Consider the following 23,433-nt stretch of genomic DNA (forward strand, 5'->3'; position numbering starts at 1 on the left):
CCAGATGTGTATTGAAAATTTAAACGTTTTACATGCTTTTAAAAATTTGTAAATGTGGTAGTAATAAGACCTAATAACCTTGAAAAACTACTTGAAATGCTCTGCTGAATGTAAAGGGTTTTAAATTTAGAAAATAATTATTAACTCATAATACTATGATAAGTTCCTTTGAATTCTTTTGTAACTAATGTTCTTGTTTTATATCCAAGGGGCCTGTTGTAAATCATTCTTGAATTATAGAAAGATTCACTTTATTTACCAAATTAGAGACCTGGTGCAGGAAAATTGTTCCCTGGATAGGGGAGGCCCTCAGCCTGGCCTGTATCCTCTGGCAGTTCAGGATCCCTTGGGGGGTGTCCTTCTGCCAGCTTAGGCTGGGGCTCTCACAGTCCAGGACTTCTTGCTCCTTCTTGCTCACTGCCGTGAGCCTGGCTTCTGACTGAGTGGCGCTCCCCCTGTGGGAGCACACTGACCACCAGGGACAGCTCCTGCATTGAACATTTGCCCCTGGTGGTCAGTGCGGTCATAGCGACCAGACGTTTTGCCATTTGGTTCATTTGCATATTAGGGCTTTATTATATAGGATAGGTAATAAAATGCATTTGACCTTTGGAATTCTAGTATATCTATATCCTTGCTTTTAATCTGTTTGTTTTCAATGATATATTATCTTAAATTGTTATTTAAAGCTAAATCTTACCTTGCAGTTTGTGATATTGTTTATGATGATGGTGATCTATTTATTTACTTATTTATATTCCTCACCCAACTAGTGAGGGTATTTTTTCCACTGATTTTTAGAGAGAGTGGAAGGGCATGGGAGGGAAGAGAGAGGGAGAGGAAAGAGAGGAAGAAATACATCAATTTAAGAGAGACACAGGGACTGGTTGCTTCCAGCATGCGCCCTGATTGGGGGTGGGGATTGAACCTGCAATTCCAGGTACATGGCCTTGACTGGAAATTGAACCTGAGAACTATTATGTAGGCCAACACTCTAATCATTGAGCATGCCTACCAGGGTTGTTTATGATTTATAAGAGGAGTTATTTTTCATATTATTTCAAAGGTGTTTAAACTTCCTTTTTGATTGTCCTTAAGATGGTAGGTTCTCTGATATATTGCTCTAACCTGTCATACTAACTACTTGATAAAATAGTTATATTTATGTTAGGTAGATAAGTATTAATAAATTAGTAATCTTTTTGAAATAAATTATTAATCTTAAAACTATCTGGCAATCCTATTTACTTAAAAATTTTAACAGGAAGTATTTATACAGTGTGTGTATTATGTGCCGTCAAACCAGTTCCAACTCCTGGTGACTCTGAATGAGTGATGTTAAGTGTCTTGTTCTCAACACCCTGCTCAGATCCTGTAGACTCATGTCCATAGCTTCTTATTTTTCTTAAAACATATTTTTATTGATTTTGGAGAGGGAGAGAGAGATAGAAACATTAATGATGAGAGTGAATCATTGATTGGCTGTTTTCTGCACCCCCTGTCCCCCCATTGGGGATCAAGGCCGCAACCCAGGCATGTCCCTTGACTGGAATTGAACCTGGGAGGGACCCTTCAATCTGCAGGCTGACGCTCTATCCACTGAGCCAAAGCTAGGGCCATAGCTTCTTTTATGGAGTTAATTCATCTCATATGTGATCTTCTTCTTTTCCTGCTGCTTCTATTTTTCCCAGCACTCTCGTGTTTTCCAAAGCACCCTGCATTCTCATGATGTACCAAAGTAGGGCAGTTTCAATTTTGTCATTTTTGCTTCCAGTGGTGTTTCAGGCTTAATTTGCTCTAGAACTCACTTGTTCATCTTTCTGGCTGTCCGGGTATTGGTAGAGCTCTCCTCCAACACTGTATTTCAAATGAATCAGTTTTTTCCTGTCAACTTTTTCATTGTCCAACTTTCTCATCTTTACTAGTAATTGGGAAGTTAAGGGTGTAGATGACTTTTACCCTTTGTCTCTAATGACACATATTTGCTCTTGGGGATCTATCCTAATTCTTCCATTGCTGCCTTTCTCTGAGTCTCAGACTTCTTTGATTTCTTGGCTGTAGCCTCCATTTGAATTGATAAGTGAACCAAGGTAAGCAAAATTTTTAACAATTTCAGTGTCTTCATTGTTTACGTTAAAGTTGTGTATTTTTTCTGTAGTCATGATTTTTGACTTTAATGTTCAAATGCAGTCCTGCTTTGGCACTTTTACTTCCACCAGAAGTCGTTTGAAATCGCTGCTACTTTTTGCCAGTAAGATAGTATCATCTGCATATCTTAAGTTATTGTTATTTACTCTACCAATTTTCATTCCTCCTTGCTCTGAGTCTAGCCCAGTTTTTCATGTGATATGTTCTGCATAGAGATTAAACAGTTAAAATGCAACCTTGTGTGGCACATTTGCCTCTAGGAGATTATTTTGTCTCTATATTCTTTCATGATAGAATATCATGTTCTTGACTTCCTGTTCAAGATACAGCTTATTCATTAGGACAATCAAATACTGAGGCACACCCATTTCTTTCAGAGCAACCCATAGCTTTTCATGATCAGCACAATCAAAGGCTTTAGTATAGTGTATAAGTTACACATACTAACCTTCTGAAATTCTTTGGAGCACTGTATTATCCAGCAAATGCTTGCAATTAGATCTCAAAACTTTTTCCTTTTCTGAATCCATCTTGAACATCTGGCATTTCTTACACCATGTAAGATAGAAGCTATTATTGTACTAGAAGCCTGGTGCACAAAATTCGTGCACTTTGCAGGGGCGGTTCCTCAGCCCAGATTGTGAGAGGGTGCAGGCCAGGCCTAAGGATCCCACTGGTTCATGATCGGGACCAAGAAGGGACGCAGGAGGTTGGCCAGCCAGGGATGGACCGTGAGAGGGCTCCAGGGCATGTCCGGCCTACCTTGCTCAGTCCCAATTGGCCGGACCCCAGTTGCAAGCTAGCCTACTGGTCTGAGCATCTATACCCTGGTGGTCAGTGCATGTCATAGTGACTGGTTGACCAGTCGACTGTCTGCCCCCTGGTGTCAGTACACAGCATAGGGAGCAGTTGAGCGGCCTTAGCATTTCATTAGCATATTACGCTTTGATTGGTTGAATGGCCAACCAGACAACTGGACATTTAGCATATTAGACTTTTATTATATAGGATCACTTTACATATCACTTTACTTGTGTGGGAAATTTGAACAATGGTGCTGTTGTTACTGTACTCCTTTGCATCTTTCTTGATGATTGTGCTATACAGTAGGTCCTTGGGTTATGTTGGAGATCTTTTCCTACAGCGTGATGTACTGTGATTTTGCCATTAGTCAGAACCCACCTACATAAGCACCTATGTCACTCACATGGAGCACATACACAGCAGAAATGAAGTGAGACAGTAAAAAAAAATTTTTAAAGAAAGATAACAATTCCTGACCTTTACTTGTGGTAAAAAAAATAATAAAAACATAAAGCATGTATGTACATAACATCAAAATGACAGAACTTTTTTTTTTTTTTAAATAAATGAACTATAAACCTGATGCACAAAATTCATGCATGCGTGTGTGTGTGTGTGTGTGTGTGTGTGTGTGTGTATGTTCCTTAGCCCAGCCTGCACTCTTTCCAATCTGAGACCTTAAGAAGGATGTCCAACTGCCTGTTTAGGCCCGATCCCACCAGGATCTGCTGGCTCCCAACTGCTCACCTGCCTGTCTTCCTGATTGCCCCTAACCACTTCTGCCTGCCAGCCTGATCACCCCCTAATCACTCCCATGCCAGCCTGACTGATGTCTAACTGCTCCCTTGCCAGCCTGTTTGCCCCCATCTTCCCTCCTCTGCTGGCCTGGTTACACTTAATTGCCCTCCCCTACAGGGTTGATCACTTCCAACTGCCCTCCCTTGCAGGCTTGGTCCCTCTCAACTGCCCTCCCTTGCAGGCCTGGTGCCTCCCAACTGCCCTCCCCTGCTGGGCATCTTATGGTGGCTATCTTGTGTCCACATGGGGGAAGGATCTTTGACCACATGGGGGCACCCATCCTGTGTGTTGGAGTGATGGTCAATCTGCATATTACTTTTTTATTAGATAGGATAGAGTCCTGGTGCATGGGTGGGGGCTGGCTGGTTTGCCCTGAAGGGTGACCTAGATCAGGGAGGGGGTTCCCTTAGGGCAGTGTTTCCCAAACTTTTGACATATGTGTACCCCTTCTATAATTTTTGTAACGTTGAGTACCCCTCGTACTCATGTGAACATAGAATTAGGCGCAGCTAAGCACGGTGCAGTGCATATCCCCACCAAACACTGGTGCAACGCGTACCCCAACCAAACTCTTCCCGTACCCCTGGGGGTAAGTGTACCACACTTTGGGAAACACTGCCTTAGAGCATGGAGTGGCCTGGGCGAGGGGCCTGTGGTGGTTTGCAGGCCAGCCATGCCACTGGCTACCCAAGCGGAGGCCCTGGTATCTGGAATTTATTTACCTTCTACAATTGAAACTTTGTAGCCTGGAGTGAAGGCCTGAGCCGACCAGGGCTGCAGAAGCTTAGCTTTCTCCATCGCCTGGGGCAACCCTAGCCTCCTGCTCTTGCATACTCACTTCGATTGGCTGGTGGGCGTAGCAGACTGGTGGTTAATTTGCATTGTACTCTTTTCTTAGGATTGGAAAAGGCGATGTAACCACGAAATGACGTACATCAAATCCCACATAACCCAAGGACTACCTGTGTATTGAATGTTCTCAATCTGTAGGCTATTTTGTTTTCCATATTGTTGCCATATCTTGTTAGGATTTTAACAGATTTAGCACTTGTGTCTTGAAATAATTCCATTGGTATTTCATTTACCCCTAGTGATGTATTTCTTCTCAGTACACTGAAGGCAACTTTTCACTTCACTTTCTAGAATTACAGGTTCTTTCTCATAGTAATCTTCCACAAAGGTATCTCATCCTTTTGTCTCTTCTGAATAGATTTTCAGTATACTATTTCCACCTCCCCTTTTTGCTCTCCTGGCCAGATAGTGATTTCTTGTTGGTTTTTTAGCATTCCTAATCTACGTTTGAATTTCCCTTTAATTTTTTAATCTTATGGTAGAGATCTCCTATTTTTCCTTTTTTATTGTTCTCTTTTACCTCTTTTTCCTTATCTTTATGTGATAATAGTTGAGAAACTGAATGCTGGATATTAACCCTGCTTTTGTCACCTTTTACTTTTGCGTTTCATCGGTCTCTAACAATTTTTAGTATTTCTTCCATTACCACCTCGATTTTTCCTCTCCTTTTTCTTTCTTCATTGTTTTAATTCTTCCCTAGTAATATTTCCAGTTTCAGTCTACTGTTCTTCTGGTTTTTGGCCAGTGAAGTTTAACAGTGCCAATATTTTTTTTTTAATGTGGACTTCTTCTTGGATCCTTGTGACGGCCATCTTGTGGTGGCCATCTTGTGATAACGTTGTGTGCAAGGGCCACGTCGGCTTTTATTAACCCTTTGCACTCCGAACCATTCTGGACATTGGCTACCAGCTACTCCGAACCATTCTGGACATTGGCTACCAGCTACTCGACGCTACTTTGCGAAACGTGCGTTGAATTAACTCAATTCCCCATAATCACTAATAAACTGCAATGTCCCCTGAGAGGGGACATCCGAGTGATATGCTAGAATTCCGATGTCCCCTGAGAGGGGACAGCGGAGTGCAAAGGGTTAATATAGATTATTATTATTATTTTTAAAAATATATTTTTATTGATTTCAGAGAGGAAGGAAGAGGGAGAGACAGAGAGAAGCATTAATGATGAGAGAGAATCATTGATTGGCTGCCTCCTGAATGTCCACCACCTGGGCATGTGCCCTTGATAGGAATTGAACCTGGGACCCTTCAGTCTGCAGGCTGATGCTCTGTCCACCGAGCCAAACTAACTGGCTAGGGCTAGTATAGATTATTGACTATGTTCCCTATGCTTACTTTACATCCCTATAACTATTTTTTATTTTTATCTTTAAAAAAATATGTTCTTAAAAAAATATTATTGATTTCAGAGAGAGGAAGGGAGAGGAGAAGGAGAAAGAGAGAGAGAGAAACATCAATGATAAAAGAGAATCATTGATTGGCTACCTCCTGCATGCCCCTTACTGGGGGGTCAAGCACACAACTCTGGCACAACCTTGGCATGTGCCCTCACTACGACCTCCTGGTTCATGGATTAACGCTCAGTCATTAAATCATATCTACTGGGCTATTTTGTATTTCTTAATCCCTTTACCTCTTTCACCTCCTCCCCCCTGGCAACCCCCCAGTCCACTTTTTGTGTCTATGAGTCAGTTTCAATTTTGTTTATTTTCTGACTGGCTTATTTCACTTAGCATAATGCCCTCTAGGTCTGTCTATGCTGTTGCAAAGGGTAAAATGTTCCTTTGTATTACAACTTCTTTGTCCACTTGGATTGCTTCCATCTCTTGGCTCTTGTAAATTACACTGCAATGAACAAAGGGGTGCATATGGAAGATGCTTTTTAATTAAGGGTTTATGGTCTCTATGGGGAGATAATCCTATATAATAAAAGGGTCATATGCAAATAGACCAAATGGCAGAACAACCAAACACCAATCAAAACATAATATGCTAATGTATGCTAAGGCTCCTCAACCACTTGCTATGATGTGCACTGACCACCCTGGGGCAGACAGTTAAATGATCGACTAGTTGTTATGATGTGCACTGACCACCCTGGGGCAGACAGTTAAATGATCGACTAGTTGTTATGATGTGCACTGACCACCAGGGGGCACATGCTCTGATGGTAGGTTATCTTGCTGCTGGGGTCTGAGCGAGATGAGCCAGACATATCCTGGAGCCCTCCTGCGGTCCCTCCCTGGCCTGATCGTGCACTGGTGGGGTCCCTCAACCTTGACTGTACCCTCTTGCAATCTGGGACCCTTGGGGGATATTGGAGAGCCGGTTATAGCCTGATCCCGAAGGCCACTCCCCTTGGGGTGTTGCCAGACTCGGGGCTCATGGATGTGAGCGCTGCTGCAGCAGGACAAACCTCTCCAGATCAGGACTGATTGGGCGCCAGCCTGTGGTAGGCACAGTGGGGCTTGGATGAGCGGGAGTGGCAGGTAGGAGCTGCAGGTGGTATTGAATTGTGGGTTTTGGCCTGTTCCCTGCAGGCCACCCAGAGGGACCCCACCCATGTGCACCAGGCCTCTAGTTATGATATAAGAGGATTGGGAATAATAAAAAAGGCTTAATGGAGAAGGGGAGTCTTGAAGCTGGATAATTTAGAAATGTCCATGATTATATATTTTTATCTTGGTTTTAAGTTTCATGAAGGTAGGCTTAATATATCAAGTGGCTACTTACTTTCATATAAATTACTTAAAATATTGTATAGAAAATCATCTTTATCCTATGCTGTCCTCTAGTCTGTTCTTGTTTAGAGCTTTACCTAAAACAATTTCTGATTTGATGTTAAAGATGGTTATGAGAATAGTCCAGAGTGCTCATTGATTGAAGAAGCTTCTGTTAGTTGAACACTCAAGATTCATTAGTTATAAAATTGAAAATGTAAAATATCTTGTGGTGTTTAGCATGCTTAACCTGAAATAGTTTTAATTCTCTGTGATTTATTTTTTTGTAGAGCATGGGCCTGGAATTGATATATTTACACCTGGTAAACCTGGAGAATATGACTTGGAAGGTGGTATATGGGAAGATGAAGATGCTCGGAATTTCTATGAGAACCTCATTGATTTAAAAGCTTTTGTTCCAGCCATCTTGTTTAAAGATAATGAAAAAAGTTGTCAGAATAAAGAGTCCAACAAAGATGATTCTAAAGGTAAATTCTAGAGGACAAATTTTTACTTACTTGTTATAAAAATTAGTTTCAAAATATTATTCGTAAAAAAATATTTTTTAGTTACTACTTTTTCTTTTTAAAAATATTTTTATTGATTTCAGAGAGGAAGGAAGAGGGAGAGAGAGATAGAAACATCAATGATGAGAATCATTGATCGGTTGTCTCCTGCACACTCCCTACTGGGGATCAAGCCCCCAACCCAGGCACATGCCCTTGACCGGAATTGAACCCAGGATCCTTCAGTCCGCAGGCCGATGCTCTATCCATTGGAGCCAAACTGGCTAGGGCTAGTTACTAGTTTTATAATAGAAACCTTGACTCATTAGGTTAAAGGCATGACAGAATAATATGGAATGGAGTTTGATATACTTTCAATAGTGTCAAAAGAATTTAATGTGAAATAATTTGAATATATTTATAATACAGTGAATTCATGTGAGTTCTTGATAAGATCTAAATTTCCCCTAGTTGGTTTGTTAGGGACAGTGTTATCTCTTTAGTGCTGTTTTAGTGGAATGCTCTTTCTAGGCTAGATATCTCTTTGTGAGGAAGAACTACTTTAGAAAAATTAGAATTTTTGAGATTATCAGTATGGTGGAAGGTCCTGAATGCCAGTAATACTATGTTTTCTGAAGGGAATTCTGTGAAACCATAGAAATGAAGAAATGGAAGGGGGTGGTGACAGATTTGGAGAGAGAGCAGTTAACTTTTTTAAAAGTAATTTTATATTCTTTTGCATTTATTAGGGAACTCATTAAAAAAATAGCTAATAATTTTTATTTAATAATCACTTTGTACCAAATATCATTTTAGCATTTTATAATGTATTTTTTTATTTAATCCTCATAATAACTCTGAAGCACCTACTATTGTTATCTCTATTTTTTAGGTAATGAAACTGTGGCACAAAGAGATTACACAACTACCCAGGGTTAAATAACTTAAGACAGCTATTAGACTGTCAGTGACTTGTGCTTTTTTCTTTTCTTTTTTAAATATATTTTCATTAATTTCAGGGAGGAAGGGAGAAAAAGAGAGATAGAAACATCAATGATGAAAGAGAATCATTGATTGGCTGCTTTCTGCACATTCCCTACTGGGGATCGAGCCTGCAACCCGGGCATTTGCTCTTGACTGGAATTGAACTCAGGACCCTTTAGTCTGCAGGCCAACCCTCTATCCACTAAACCAAACCAGCTAGGGTGACTTGTGCTCTTTAAAAAAAAAAAAAAAAAATGTCTATCTTTTTGTTTATTTTAGAGAGGAAGGGAGTGGGAAGAAAGAGAGAAACATCAGTGATGAGAGAGAATTATTGATTGGCTGCCTCCTGCATGCTCCCCATTGGGGATTTTACCCGCAACCTGGGGAAGTGCCTGGACCAGTAATTGAACTTTTACCTCCTGATTCATAGGTTGATGCTCAACCATTGAACCACACCGGTTGGATGACTTGTGCTCTTAATTGCTGTGTTATACTGCTTTTCAAATTATCTTAAGATATTCTTTCATGCTGCATAACACATTTTTATTCTTTCTCTAGTTTTTATTCTGTTTCCTTCCTTAGCAAAAGATTATGCATGATGCACTACATTGTAGAGAAGGTAGGAACTATCAGAGAGTTCTCCAGTGATATTTATAAATCCACCTGCCTTATCTATAATAATAAAAGCATAATATGCTAATTAGACTGGATGTCCTTCCGGACTACTTTCTGGACAAAGTCAGGACTGAGAGAGAAGCCTGGGTCCCAGGTGCCTACTGGTGGCTGGAGGGAAGCCCAGGTCCCCGGTGTCGGAGGAAAGCCGGTTCCGGCAGCCAAGGAAAGGATGACCTATTCTTGCACAAATTTTGTGCATTGGTCCTCTAGTTACTTAAATAATGTTTCTTCCTTGGGTGATATGGTGATCTTTTACATCTGTCAAAGGCCAGTCCATTTTCTCTCTCTGAGTCTTGTCTCTCTGTTTCTCCTGAACTTTGTGTAATCCATTATCCCTTGTCTATGTCTTTAGTACCAATTTTTCTCAATCTATCTGTCTCTACTGGATCCCGACCTTAGTATACAAACGTTTTCTCATCTTTTAAAAACAAAACAGATAAAATCAAATTGTGAATACTTTGAAACCCCCTGGGCCTCTACTCTTCTTGTAGCTCTTTTGAGTCCTCTTGAAAGAATTGGCTATGCATGGAGACTTCACTTTCTTACTTCCTCGTTCTTCAATTCATTCCAATTTGACTTAAAAACACCACCTCTACCCAAAGTTACCAATTATTTTTATGTTGCTGTATTTCTAGGGCAATTCCTAGTCTTTGTGTCACTTGATCTCAAGCCATTCAAATTTACTGCTTCCTTTTTGGATCATTTCTTCCTTGTTGCTTCTGTGATACTAAACCCTCCTGATTTTTATTTCTACTTACCTTGGACTTCCACTTTCATAAATCTGTTAAATGCCAGTGTTTCTTAGGATCCAGTGGAAGAAGGGGAAATAGTCAGTTTAATAATCAAGTCTACTAATTTAATCTCTTTTAAAAAAATAAATGTTTTCATTGATTTCAGTGAGGAAGGGAGAGGAGGACAAAGAGACAGAAACATCAATGATGAGAGAGAATCATTGATTGGCTACCTCCTGCAAGCCCCAAATTGGGATTCAAGCCTGCAACCTGGGCATGTGCCCTTGACCAGAATCGAACCTGGGACCCTTCAGTCTGCAGGCTGACTCTATCCACTGAGCCAAATTGGCTAGGGCTAATTTAATTTCTTAAATGTACCTCAAATGTACTTTATATTTACTGCTACTATTCTAATCTAAGCTACCATCATTTCCTATCCTCCTACCTGGCTGCCCTGTGTTTGCTCTTGTTCCCTCTATGCATTCTAAAACATAATTTTTACTCTTCTACCTAATACTTTTCAATGACTTTACATTTATTTGGAATATAACGTAAACTTAACATTGTCTTGAGGGCCCTGCATAGTTTGGTTAGAGTCTTCCTCTTGCCCTGACGGATGGTGTGGCACATTGGTTGAGCATCGACCTGTGAACCAGGAGGTTACAGTTTGATTCGTGGTCAGGGCATATCAAACTGATCCCCAGTTGGGGCTGTGTAAGAGGTAGCCAATCAGTGATTCTCTCTCACCATTGATGTTTTTATCTCTCTCCCTCTCTCTTCCTCTCTGAAATCAATAAAAACATAAAAAAAAAAAAAAAGTCTTCCTCTTCAACTGTATCTGTTAATGTATTGCTCTTTTTTCTCCTTTACAAAAAGTCTGTGTAACAGCCAGTCTTGTTGCTTGATGGCCTTTATGCATTGTTCTACTTTCTGCTTGCAGTCCTCTCATCACTATACCCCACTTGACTCTCAAGTGCATATTGGTTTAATTTCCTCAGATAGACTGTGCATTTTTGAGAACAAAGGTCAGATTTTAAGCTTTTTCTGAATGTTTAGTATAGTTCTGAATACATAGTGGCTAGTCAGCAAATGTTGGTTTTGATAATCAGGCATCAGGGAACATTATAGAATGAGTATATGCGCCATATGGGCAGGGTTTTTGTCTTCGTGCTAAGAACACTATTTAGCATGTAGTAGGATTTTAAATTTTAGTTGACTGAAAGGAAGAGTGAATGAGTAGATATTAGTCTGTCTCTATTTAGAAGCAGCAAAACCAGTCTATACTAGAGTTTTGATTCTCTCAAATATGGTATGGTATTTATTAAGTATCAGTAAAACATTTCTGCTTTCAGTGCAGAAATAATGTGATTGGAGGACTGTAAGAGAAGATGAAGCTGAGAAATGTAAATTTCATTTATACTGTAACTTCATCACTCTTAAGCATTAATTCTTGAATTCAGGATTTTTTGTTTTTTTATTTATGAAAATTTCAAACATAAAGTAAGTCTAATGTAGTAAACTGGTAATTACCTATTACTGAGCAGTAGTAATTGTCAACATTATGCCAATCTTGTTGATTAGGTTCAGTTTCTTTTTCTTTGTTATCCTTGCTATTCATTTAGTGTCTTAATAATTCCTGGACATTTTGTTTTGTTGCAATTTTTTTATTTCCCCTAACTCCTGACATCTAAATTATAAGGATATTTTCCTAATTGGTCTCTCTATATGCTATTTTTTCCTGTCTTTGAAATTTATCTTGTATATTGTTGGTAAGTTATTATAATTTTCATATTATATCACATTTAAATTTTATTCTCATGACCCAGCAAAGGTTATACTACATTAAAAAAAAAAGTCTGAACTCATCTTAGAGTTTGAGACCCTTCTTATCCTGAGTCTGCTTTATCTAATCAACTTCATTTTCCCCTCATCTTTAACAGAAATCCTCATACATGTATGTCTCCATCCATCCATTTAGAAGTTATGGTCTTGCTTCTGAGTGAGCATATATGTTTTATAAAATATGAATATATTAAATTTGTACTCAAATGTTTCCAGTGATATATGTAGATTCTAAGATAAATAATGGAAATTTTGTGAATTTTTATATTTTTTTGAAGTAGAATTTCAATATGACTTTTAATTCAGAGACTGATTCTTTGTCTTTAAGCAGAGACAAAGGAACCTAAAGATAATAAGGAGGTATCAAATCCTGATGATTTAGAACTTGAGTTGGAGAATCTAGAAATTAATGATGACACCTTGGAGTTAGAGGGTGCAGATGAAGCTGAAGATCTTACAAAGAAACTTCTTGATGAGCAAGGTAAGCATTATTTTGCCAAAAATTTTAATTAGTTTTTCTACCCAAAGCTCTAGCCTAAGAATGTGGATCTTTACTCATTATTTCCTATTTTCCTTTTGTTTCCAAGCTATCATTGCTTCAGAATTTGATTTAGATCTGCAACATTGTATATTCCAGTTTGTATGACTATAAGCTTTAATGATCATTTAAATTCTATCTTAATAGATATTTCTTATGCTTCTCTACTTCCTAGCATTATTCTCCCATCCAGGTACTAATCAGGCCCAACCCTGCTTAGCTTCCGAGATCAGACGAGATCGGGCACATTCAGGGTGGTATGGCCGTAGACCTTCCTAGCATTATTCTGAATTTATTTTAATTCTATAATATAATCTTTACAATCCTATATAATAAAAGGCTAATATGCAAATTGACTGAACTCTGAAATGACTATTTGCTATGATGGTCAGTGCGCTCCCACAGGGGGGTGGTGCTACTCAGTCAGAAGCTGCTCATGGCTGGCAAGTGCAGCAGCGGTGGTGGGAGTCTCTCCTGCCTCCATAGCAGCACTAAGGATGTCTGACTGCCAACTTAGTTTGGCTCTCTGCAGGGAGCGGGCTTAAGCCGTCAGTTAGGCATCCCCCAGACTGTGAATGGGTGCAGGCATGAATTTCGTGCACTAGGCCTCTAGTCTTAATATAAATGTATCTGAGAGTTATTCAAAATGGTTGAGAGATAGCCCTGGCCGGTGTGGATCAGTGGGGTAGGTGTCGTCTCATACACTGAAATGTTGCTGGTTTGATTCCCAGCCAGGGCACCAAAAAAAAAATAAATAAATAAAATAAATAAAATAAAATAAAATAAATAAATAAATTAAAAAAAATAAAATAAAAATAAATAAATAAATAAATAAATAAAATAAAATAAAATAGTAAAGTAAATAAAATAAATGGTTGATAGATAAGACAACTAGTAGATCAGTTCATCTGTGATCATTTTATCTGTATTTATAATTGAGTAATGCTTTATATTCAATAATAAAAATATTGTTTTATTATTTAGGATTCTTTATTTAGAAAGATATCTTCTGTCAGTATTACTTTTCTCTCTAATGGCTTCATTATTTACTGCTGCAGATTTTCTTTCTCAGTGTCATGAATAGAGGGTGGTGGGTGCCTCATGCTCAAATCATACCAGCTAGTGACATAAAGGGAAAGAGATTCTCTCCATTGTCTATATAAGTGTCATGGAAGGACTTAGCTGGTGACCCAGGGGAAATGGAGGTGTCCTGTGATTTGGCAGAACCCTTCCCCATCAGAACCCCATGGACTTTCTTCAAAAGGCAGCAATGAGAGTGCTGTTAATTGAAAACTCGCAGGAAGGGATGCTTGGTAAATAAAAGTAACAGACTTACCATAAAACTACATGCAATTTATGATTAATATTTTGTGTCTAATGCAAAAGTTTGTTAGTTTATTGTTGATATATGAAAGGGTGTAGTGACTTGGGGTTGTGATACCCAAGTAGAGATACCCAAACTTTCTAGGCCCAAATCTCAAAAAATGCTTTATTTTTTTTCATTGGTAAGAAAAGTGCTCTAGATTATCTATTTCCCAAATAACTAATAATTGCATATTTTTATTCTTATATTGCTTATTTTAAAACCTAGAACAAGAGGATGAAGAAACCAGCACTGGATCTCATCTGAAGCTCATAGTAGATGCTTTTCTCCAGCAATTGCCCAACTGTGTGAACCGAGATCTAATAGACAAGGTATAATTGTCTCAGTATAACTTTACTGAAGCACATACACCCTGTAGGATAACTCTAATTAATAATCTCTGCAGTTTTTGGACTATTTTAGTTATAGAATGAACCATTTCTTCAAATGGGATCTTTTTAAAAAATATATATTTTATTGATTTTTTTACAGAGAGGGAGAGAGATAAAGAGTCAGAAACATCGATGAGAGAAACATTGATTCAGCTGTCTCTTGCACACTCCCTACTGGTGATATGCCCGTAACCAAGGTACATGCTCTTGACCGGAATCGAAACTGGGACCATTCAGTCCTCAGGCCGACACTCTATCCAACTGACTGAAACTGGTCAGGACTCAGATGGGATCTTATATTGGTATCCAAAATAAACGCACAAATTTGGAGCCATTCTATAGATGTTCAGTTTGGAAGTGGAACTGTCCTTAAAATCCTGTTTGCTTGACATCTCATCACATAAGGATCCCACAGTTTCGAAAGTAGAACAGAAACTTTTAGAAGCTTTGAAGACTATTGCTGTCTTCCTAGGCACTTAATGGCGGTATATAAGGTCAAAACTCTTTTCATACTAATATTAAGGTATTTTTTTTTCCTTTTTCACGGTTTTCAATATTTACAAAAATGATTAAGGATAAAGCCGCTGACATTTTTACACAAATCAAAATGAAGTGGTAGTAAGCTGTACTTGTAGCCCTTGTAGTCTTTGCTGCAATGCATTTGAATTTTTTAAAAAATGTCACTTTCACTTAAGAATCTCCTTGATGAATCCATACAAATTAGTGCTTTTATTTCATTTCAACTTTTGAGTACCTGACCTTTTAATCTGACAAAATGAGAGGACAGGTAAAGCACTTCTGCTTTCTTAAAGTTGTCTGGGAAAAACGTCTTGTGTTTGAGTTACAAGCTGAACTAATTTTTTTTTCATAGAATACCATTTTTACTTGAAAGAACTGTGATTATTTTTCCATCTTGGGTGTTCAGCCGACATTTTTCTTTTTTCTTGTTTTTTTTTTTTTTTAAGATTATGATAAGATTCTGTTTGTAATCATGACGACTATTAAAATAATCTTGTATTCCACTCCAAAAATTTCTGAAAGAATTGGAATGGATGTCAGAGTCACTCATTGCCTATAGTTAATGATGTTTAGAATTGGATATGTTATTTGAAATAGACTAAAACAGAATGGGTAGATCAGTAAAATTTTATTGATACCAAGAAAATAATATAACTAAGTTATCTAATGATAGTTATGTAATGTAATCATTAATTCAAAGTGGATTGTAGTCCATCAATTTATAAGCTCTTCTTAGTTTAATTTCCCAATCTATTTTGTTAAAATACTCAGAATGGCCCTAACCAGTTTGACTCAGTGGGTAGAGCATTGGCCTAAGGACTGTAGGATACAAGTTCGATTCTTGTCAAGGGCATGTACCTGGGTTGCAGGTTCCTTCCTGGCTGGTGCCCTGGTTGGGGCACATGTAGGAGGCAACCAGACGATGTGTTTTTATCACATTGATATTTCTTTCTGTCTTTCCCTCTCTCTTCCACTCTCTCTAAAAATCAATGGGAAAATATCCTTCAGTAAGGATTAAAAAAAACAAACAAAAAACTCAGAATAGCGACAATTTTCTAACATGAACAAGATGAATATTACACTTCAAGGAAAACAACTAAAAGTATTTATTGCCAATGAACACATTTGAGTTGTTAACAAAAATTAGAATTTTGAAAAACTTAAGTCCATTACTATAAACTTGACAGCTTCCCAGTTGTTTTCTGAGGAGACTTTATCCATGAGATTTTTCTGATAGGTATGGTGGTGATATTAAATAATGTAATTTTAAAAAAGCATGTATGTGTTTGGAAGACCAGCTTAACTCAGTAAACCATTGTTCTGAGTAATCAGTGCACAATGCTAACCAAAACTTGCTTGGTTGTTAAGGATCCACTCCAAGTGCAAGGTAGATTTTAATCCAACAGTATGAGAATTTGATAAAATTTCAGATTCCACATTTCTCCTAACCCTTAAGAACCTACCACTTATCATAGAATATTTAGAAATCCCGAAAAGGATATTAAAAGTCACCTCTTTTCCTAGCTATATATATGTGTAAATTTGGATTTTCTTCATATAGTTCAGCTAAACACATCACAACAGATTGCATGCATAATAGATATCAGACTTGTTATCTTCTAAAAGAGTGCCACTTGTCTGTCCCTAAATTTTTATTTTAGTTGTTTTTAAATATGTGTTTTATTGTCTTGAGAGACAGAGGAAGGAAGAGGGAGGGAGAGAGAGAAACATTGATGTTAGGGAGAAACATTGATCTGGTGCCTCCCAAACGAACCCTGACCAGCGATCGAGCCCACCACCTGGGTATGTGCTTTGATGGGGAATTAACTGGAGACCTTTTGGTATGCAGGATGGTGCCCAACCAACAACTGAGCCACTCTGGGCAGGGCAACATTTATTTTTTTTTTAATATACTTATTTCCAAAAACTGTTAACAAATAATAGGTTTATTGGTATTTTTAAGTGAATTGGTAAGTTTAAAGTTTCTCAGTTTTAATTTCTAACAGTAAATGCCAATAAATATAAGCCATATAAATTAAGTTCTCTCAGGTCCTGAATAATTTTTTGTTGTTAATCCTTACCCAAGGATATTTTTTCCATTGATTTTTAGAGAGAGTAGAGTTGGGGATGGGGGGGGGGGTAGAGAGAGAAACATAGATTTTAGACACATTAATCGGTTGTCTCTCACACACACCCCAACTGGGGCTGGGGATTGAACTTGCAACCCACATATGTGCCCTTGACCAGGAGGAATTGAACCTGTGACCCTTTGGAGCGAGGGCTGACATTCTAATCACTTGGAAACACTGGCCAGCTTGGGCTTTTATAATTTTTAAGAGCATAAAAGGCTCTTGAGACCCAAAGCTTGAAAATTGTTGCTTTAGGCCGTGTTTTTATTCCCCCGCCTCCCCCCTCCCCCTGCTCATAGTGCTTTGAGGGCCCCCTATAGAGAACTACAGAAGTTAGGTTACTTTTTACTTTTGGTTTCTGCATCTCTCTTTCAGGTAATTTAGATGTATTTCAATAACTATATATAATCAAACAGGTTTTAAACTCTAAATTACCTTACTTTTTGCATTGATTAGATCAGTGTTTTAAAAAATGTAATTACAGATTTATTTCAGTTTTAGGTAATCTAGCCCAGCTGGATGGCTCAGCTGATTGTATACCACTAAGGTTGAGTGTTTGGTCCCCAGATAGGGTGGGTATGGGAGGCAACCAATCAGTGTTTCTTTTGCACATCGATATTTCTCTTTCATCCTGTATCTCTAAACAATCAATAAAAATATCCTCAGGTGAGGATTAAAAAAAAAAGCCTTTTTTTTCTTTCTTTTAAAGAGTGTATCAGAAACCATCTTTTAAACAATTGCTTATTTTCCAAGTTTGGAATATGACTAAATCTTTCCCCTGCTAAATTTTAATTTATTTATTGCATATAAACAGAGGATGAAAGAGAAATACCTTGGTACTCCTGCTCCACCTCCCAAAGTCCATTTTGAGTACTATAGTGAAAGCTAATGGTAGGAAAGATGTCATCAGTTTTGTATGTTAGTAGCAATATTGGTATGAATCTTTATTGGAAAGTATCCTTTAGTGCCCAGCTCAGTATTAAGTGGTGTGGACAATAATAGTCATATATTAAATTCTAAGTTAGCTTTCTGAGGGTCAAATGAAAAATACTAATGGCCACTCTTCCCTGTTGGATTGGACCCTGGTGGATTCTTGTGGGAGTCAGCTTTCTCATGACAGGAATTTCTTTTATAAATGTTGTCAAAGGTCCAAATGGCTTAAGAGGGAAAAGTATTTGGGAAATAGGTAGAAACATCTAAGAATTTTTTGAACTCAATAATTAAGATAAAGTATATAACCCAAAGTGAAGATTTCTTTTAGGTCACTTGGTAATGCTTATTTCTGCATGCATTTGATGATCAGAAGAATTTATTTTTACTTCATAAAATTAAAAAAAAAGTGTTGAACTTTCTTTCATTTACCTAAAACATTTTGAAACAAGTTTTTGAAAAACTTTTTACTGAGTTGTCAAGCAGCAGTTGTAACCAAGACATCTTTTTTACTTTCATTTCTCCCCAAAGGGCAGAACCAGTTTAAATCTAAGAGTTAATATACATGTGAAGCTTATTTTTTTTATTTTTAAATTTCTTCAGGTTTATTAATTCTGGCAGTTTTCTCACTCCTCTACAATTTTACCTGACACATTTATTGAATACCTATTGTGTGTACCAGGCATTGATATGCTTTACGAACTTTTAATCTGTGGAAAGTTTTGAACATTATACTGGTTTTCTGTTTTTTGTTTGTTTTTCATCTAACTGGCCTTTCATTATAATGATAGGAGAAGTACTTATTTACTAATCTATTTTTATAAAATTTAGAGTACATATATATTTAAAAGATAATGTCTAAAATAGTTATTGAAGTACTTTTTATTTTTGTATTTCCTAATTATGTTGAAAACTAGGCCATTATTAGTCATTAAATTTTTTTTTTAAATATATATTTTTCAAAGATGTTGATATGTAAGTTATTTTTTTCTTTTTTCTTTTGGTGTGTGTGAGTGTGTGTGTGTGTGTGTGTGTGTGAAGTTTTCTAGTTTTCTAAGTATGTGACCTTTGGGATTTTTATTAGTAGATTCAGAATTTTTTATTAAGGTATTATATGTGTACATATCTTACCATTGCCCCCTCCCCCCCGAATTTTTAATTTGAGTGAATTGCTTGAATTTTAAGTTTTTCTTTGTTATTCTCATTAACTATAATCTTTAATGTCATAAAATGTAAACTTCAATGACATTTATTACATTTCCTTTTTAAGCAGAAGAAAAAAAATTAAATAGATTTTGCTTCCTTGACTAATTGATCTAACATTTTAGTCTTGGTGGATATTTTCAATGTGAGCTAGTTTCCTAAGTTTAAACATTATCAATTTCAGTTGTGCTATTTATTTCATCAAAAGTTTTAACCAAATGAGAGGTGTTTTATTATATTATCATCTACAGTAAAGAATAGAAATCCAATTCAGAAAAATCTGAGAATCTTTTATTTGTATTCAATTTTCAAATCTACCTGAAGATTGGTATGGATGATAAAATACTTATGTGAGCCTATGAAAGGAAAATATTTGAGAAACTCAAAGGGATATTTGGTAATAGTATATCCCTTTTTAAAGTATAACAAACTTGTTATTTCCTAAAACATTAAAAAAACATACATGCCTATATTTTAAAAATACCAGGTACTTCGTGTTGTCGTTTTCCAGTGGTTTCCCAGAACATATAACTCTCTTAGACTTTTTCATTTTTTTTATTATTTTTATTTTTCAAATATATTTTATTGATTTTTTTACAGAGGAAGGGAGAGGGAGAGGCAAAGGAATAGAGTGCTAGAAACATCGATGAAAGAGCAACATTGATCAGCTGCCTCTTGCACACTCCCTACTGGGGATGTGCCCGCAATCAAGGTACATGCCCTTGACTAGAATCAAACCTGGGACCTCCAGTTTGCAGGCCAATGCTCTATCCACTGAGCCAAACCAGTCAGGTCTCTTTTTTATTTTTAATGTTAAATTTATCTTTATTTTTGAAAGTACGTATTACAGATAACCCTTTTCTCCCCCATTGACGTCTTCTAGCCCATCCTCTCTTCCTGCCCCAGGCCTTAACCACACTATTGTCTGTGTCCATGGGTTATGCATATCCTATATAATAAAGATGTAATATGCAATTGATTGTTACACTGTGTAACGACCGGATCACGGATCAGCAGGAGGGTGGGACAGTGAGCTACAGTAAGCTGGTGGCAGAGAGCTATAGGAGAGGGCAGGGCAGCTAGCTATTGGGGAGGGAGGCAGAGGCAGCTACAGGGAGCTACTGACTACTAGTGGTTGGTGGAGAGCTACAGAAGGCAGCAGGGCAGCAAGCTATGGGGGTGGGGAGGGGGAGCTATAGGAGGGTGGGTCAGCTGGCAGAGAGCTACTGGAGGGCAGCAGCGAGCTACTGGCCAGGTACTAGCGCACGGATTCGTGTACAAGGCTACTAGTATGTATATAAGTTCTTTGATTGATCTTTCTTCCCGCCCACCCCTTTTCTCCCCCCCCTCCCCGACTTCCCCTAGATTCTTTTAAAAAAATATATTTATTGATTTTTTTTTTTTTAGAGAGGAAGGGGAGGAAGAGAGAGTTAGAAACACGGAGAAGAGAGAAACATCGATCAGTTGCCTCTTGCACACTCCCTACTGGGGATGTGCCCGCAACCAAGGTATATATGCCCTTGACCTGGAATTGAATCGGGGATCCTTCAGTCTGCAGGCCAATGTCTACTGAGCCACACCGATTAGGGCTCCCCTAGATTCTTTAGTCTGTTCCATGTTTCTGTCTCTGGATTTATTTTGTTCTTTTACACAAATATTAGATGTTAGACATGTTGAAGAAATATTGAATGTATTTTTGTTATTAAAATATAAAACAGTAGAGTACTATACTAAATAACAGGTGTGGATATTTATTATAGTCCTGTGATATGGTTTGCTTAATTAATTTACTAAATCTGATTGCTGACCCTGAACCTTTCAGTCATTGTTGAGGCACTTACTCTTACATGTTCCTTGGAATAATCTATGCCTATCTCTCTTACCTACTTTATCTTTATTCCTTTTTGATTATCTGGTTTAGTATTAGTAATTTATTTGGCTCCTGGTAACTGTTCTTGCAGAAAATTTTTCTGATTATCAACATTGATTTTTTTTAACTTGAATGAGGTTAAAGCATTGATTGTGCATTTAATGTAATTTGCCAAACATTGCATGATCATCAATTTACCCACTCAAAGTTCTTTTTCTAACACTAGGTTGCAATTTAAAAGTTTATGAAACATTTTGAGATAACGTAAGAACAGAGGAGTTTAAGCTCGGTAATCTTTTAATTTGGATATGCTTACAATACTAGTGTTTTAAAACCATTTGAAATGTTTAGGAACCAAGTAGAAATCCATTGTAGTATCCGGGGTTTCTGTTTTTAGTAGCTAAATAAAGATTTATTTTTTTTTTTTAAAGAAAAAGTTTGCTTTTTCTCCTATAGGCAGCAATGGATTTTTGCATGAACATGAACACAAAAGCAAATAGGAAGAAGTTGGTACGAGCACTCTTTATAGTTCCCAGACAAAGGTAGGTATTTTTTTTTTTAAATAGTTATTTGTTAGTGTTTTTACTTGAGTGATGATTATCAGATCAAAGTTTTTATTTAGTTACTTCTTTAAAAATATTCTTTGTCAACAGACATTATTATTATAACTTGTTTCTCATTGATTTTTGTTCTTTTTGTCATTAGCTCTAAGTGGAAATATTTCTTCTGATGCTTTCCTATTTAAGAGAAAATATAACCTATTTTAAGAGAAATGATAATCTTTGCTACAAGTATTTGGTTTACACTTTTGCTTCTGAGGAAAAAAAATAAATGGTATATAAGTTTTGTGGAGAGTTTTATTTTGTATAAAGATTACACTAATTGAGTGTGTTCAGTTCTTTTGTATTTAAATGAAAAATTTCAAGTTATTTTGTAATTATGATAGTTTAAAATTCGAAGTCACATTAATATGAGTTGCTGAGAATTGAAGTAGTATATTCAGTTGTGTGTGTTATACTTATAGATAATTCTAATGCTCTAAATTACATTAAATTTAATGCCTTACTTTATCTGCAAATTTCAGGACTACTTATAGATTATTCATCTTATGAACCTGAGAAGATTTATTTCTGTTTATTCAACAATAAATTATTAAAGAATTTTGTTAACTATTATGATGACTACATATAACATAACCAAGATAGATACAAAAGATAAGAATTCTAAGGAATTTTACTAAAGGTTTCTTAAGCAAGATTTTAATTTGGTTCATTCATTAATAGGGGCCCATTATCTTTTAATGATAAGATTTCTCAGTGAAACCAAATCACTGCTTTTCTTTTTTCTTTTGTATTGGTTTTTATCTCTTCTTAGGATCATTAATATGAGCATTAGGTTTTTTATTTGAGCATAAGGGAAATGGAATGTGCTAATACCATGAGTAGATAACAGTTATCTAGTTGAGAAAGTAAAAAAGATTAATGTTTTTATTGCATCAAATTATATATTTCATCAAATGCAAAATGCTATTAGTTATAAAGTATACCATTATTTTATGTGCAACTAAGAGAAAAATATTGCCATTTTAAGGCCTTGATTAAGAAGCATATTTCACTTTCTTACACACAAATGTAGGTTTATAGTTATGAGTACATGAAACACCTAGTTTATTCTTGTGTTATTATTGCATTATTTTCCGTATGAACAACTGTAAACCTTCTTTTGCCCCACCCTGTATTTGTAAATGGGAAAAGTGCACCTTGAGTTGATGAGAACTCAAATATTATTTTTCCCCATTATCTTGGACCAAAATTTTTTAAATAATGCTCTTTTCTTTTTTACCTTATACAATAGAAAGTTTACTTTTATATTTTTCTGTTCAACTACATAGCAAGTGGAACTGATTGATTTATTCTTGGATGGGAGAAAGCTGCCTGGAGCAATGGCATTTATTATTTTTTGTGTATTTTTACTGATTTCAGAGAGGAAGAGAGGAGGGAGAGAGATATAGAATTGTTTATTATAAAGCAGAAACATCTATAGCAATCGTCTGGAATTATTTAACAGAATAAACCAAAGTTAGCAAAAATAAAAGACTTTGTTAACAAAGAAATTATGCAATGATATTTAAGTAGTTTACTTATAAAAGAGCATCTTGCTTCTTTGTATCCCCATTTCATTCTATTCCACTATTGCCTGCTCCTGTCTCCAAAAGAAAAAATTCTCAGAAACTGTGTACTACTATTTGGTTCTTATACCAGTTATTTCTTTTTTTTTTTTTTTATTAAATTATTATCTGTGTACATATTTTAACATTGCCCCCCCCCCCCCATACATACCCTCCCTCCCCAGAGTTTTGTGTCCATTGGTTGTACTTATATGCATGTATATAAGTCCTTTGGTTGATCTCTT

General features: G+C 36.8%; 1 protein-coding gene across 2 annotated transcripts in view; it reads left to right on the top strand.

The window, feature by feature from the left end:
* UPF2 (UPF2 regulator of nonsense mediated mRNA decay) overlaps nt 1-23,433 on the top strand; it is a 108,323-nt gene that overhangs the window by 21,395 nt on the left and 63,495 nt on the right. Inside the window, exons 5-8 of one of the 2 annotated variants that reach the window (XM_084875639.1) lie at nt 7,630-7,827; nt 12,406-12,558; nt 14,207-14,310; nt 21,478-21,563. In XM_084875639.1, the coding sequence (XP_084731765.1) occupies nt 7,630-7,827; nt 12,406-12,558; nt 14,207-14,310; nt 21,478-21,563 (541 nt within the window). The remainder of the gene's footprint in view (nt 1-7,629; nt 7,828-12,405; nt 12,559-14,206; nt 14,311-21,477; nt 21,564-23,433) is intronic. The other variant, XM_084875640.1, reaches the window with a different exon arrangement.

Source organism: Pipistrellus hanaki (assembly GCF_964339955.1).
Source record: "Pipistrellus hanaki genome assembly, chromosome: 1".
NCBI lineage: Eukaryota > Metazoa > Chordata > Mammalia > Chiroptera > Vespertilionidae > Pipistrellus > Pipistrellus hanaki.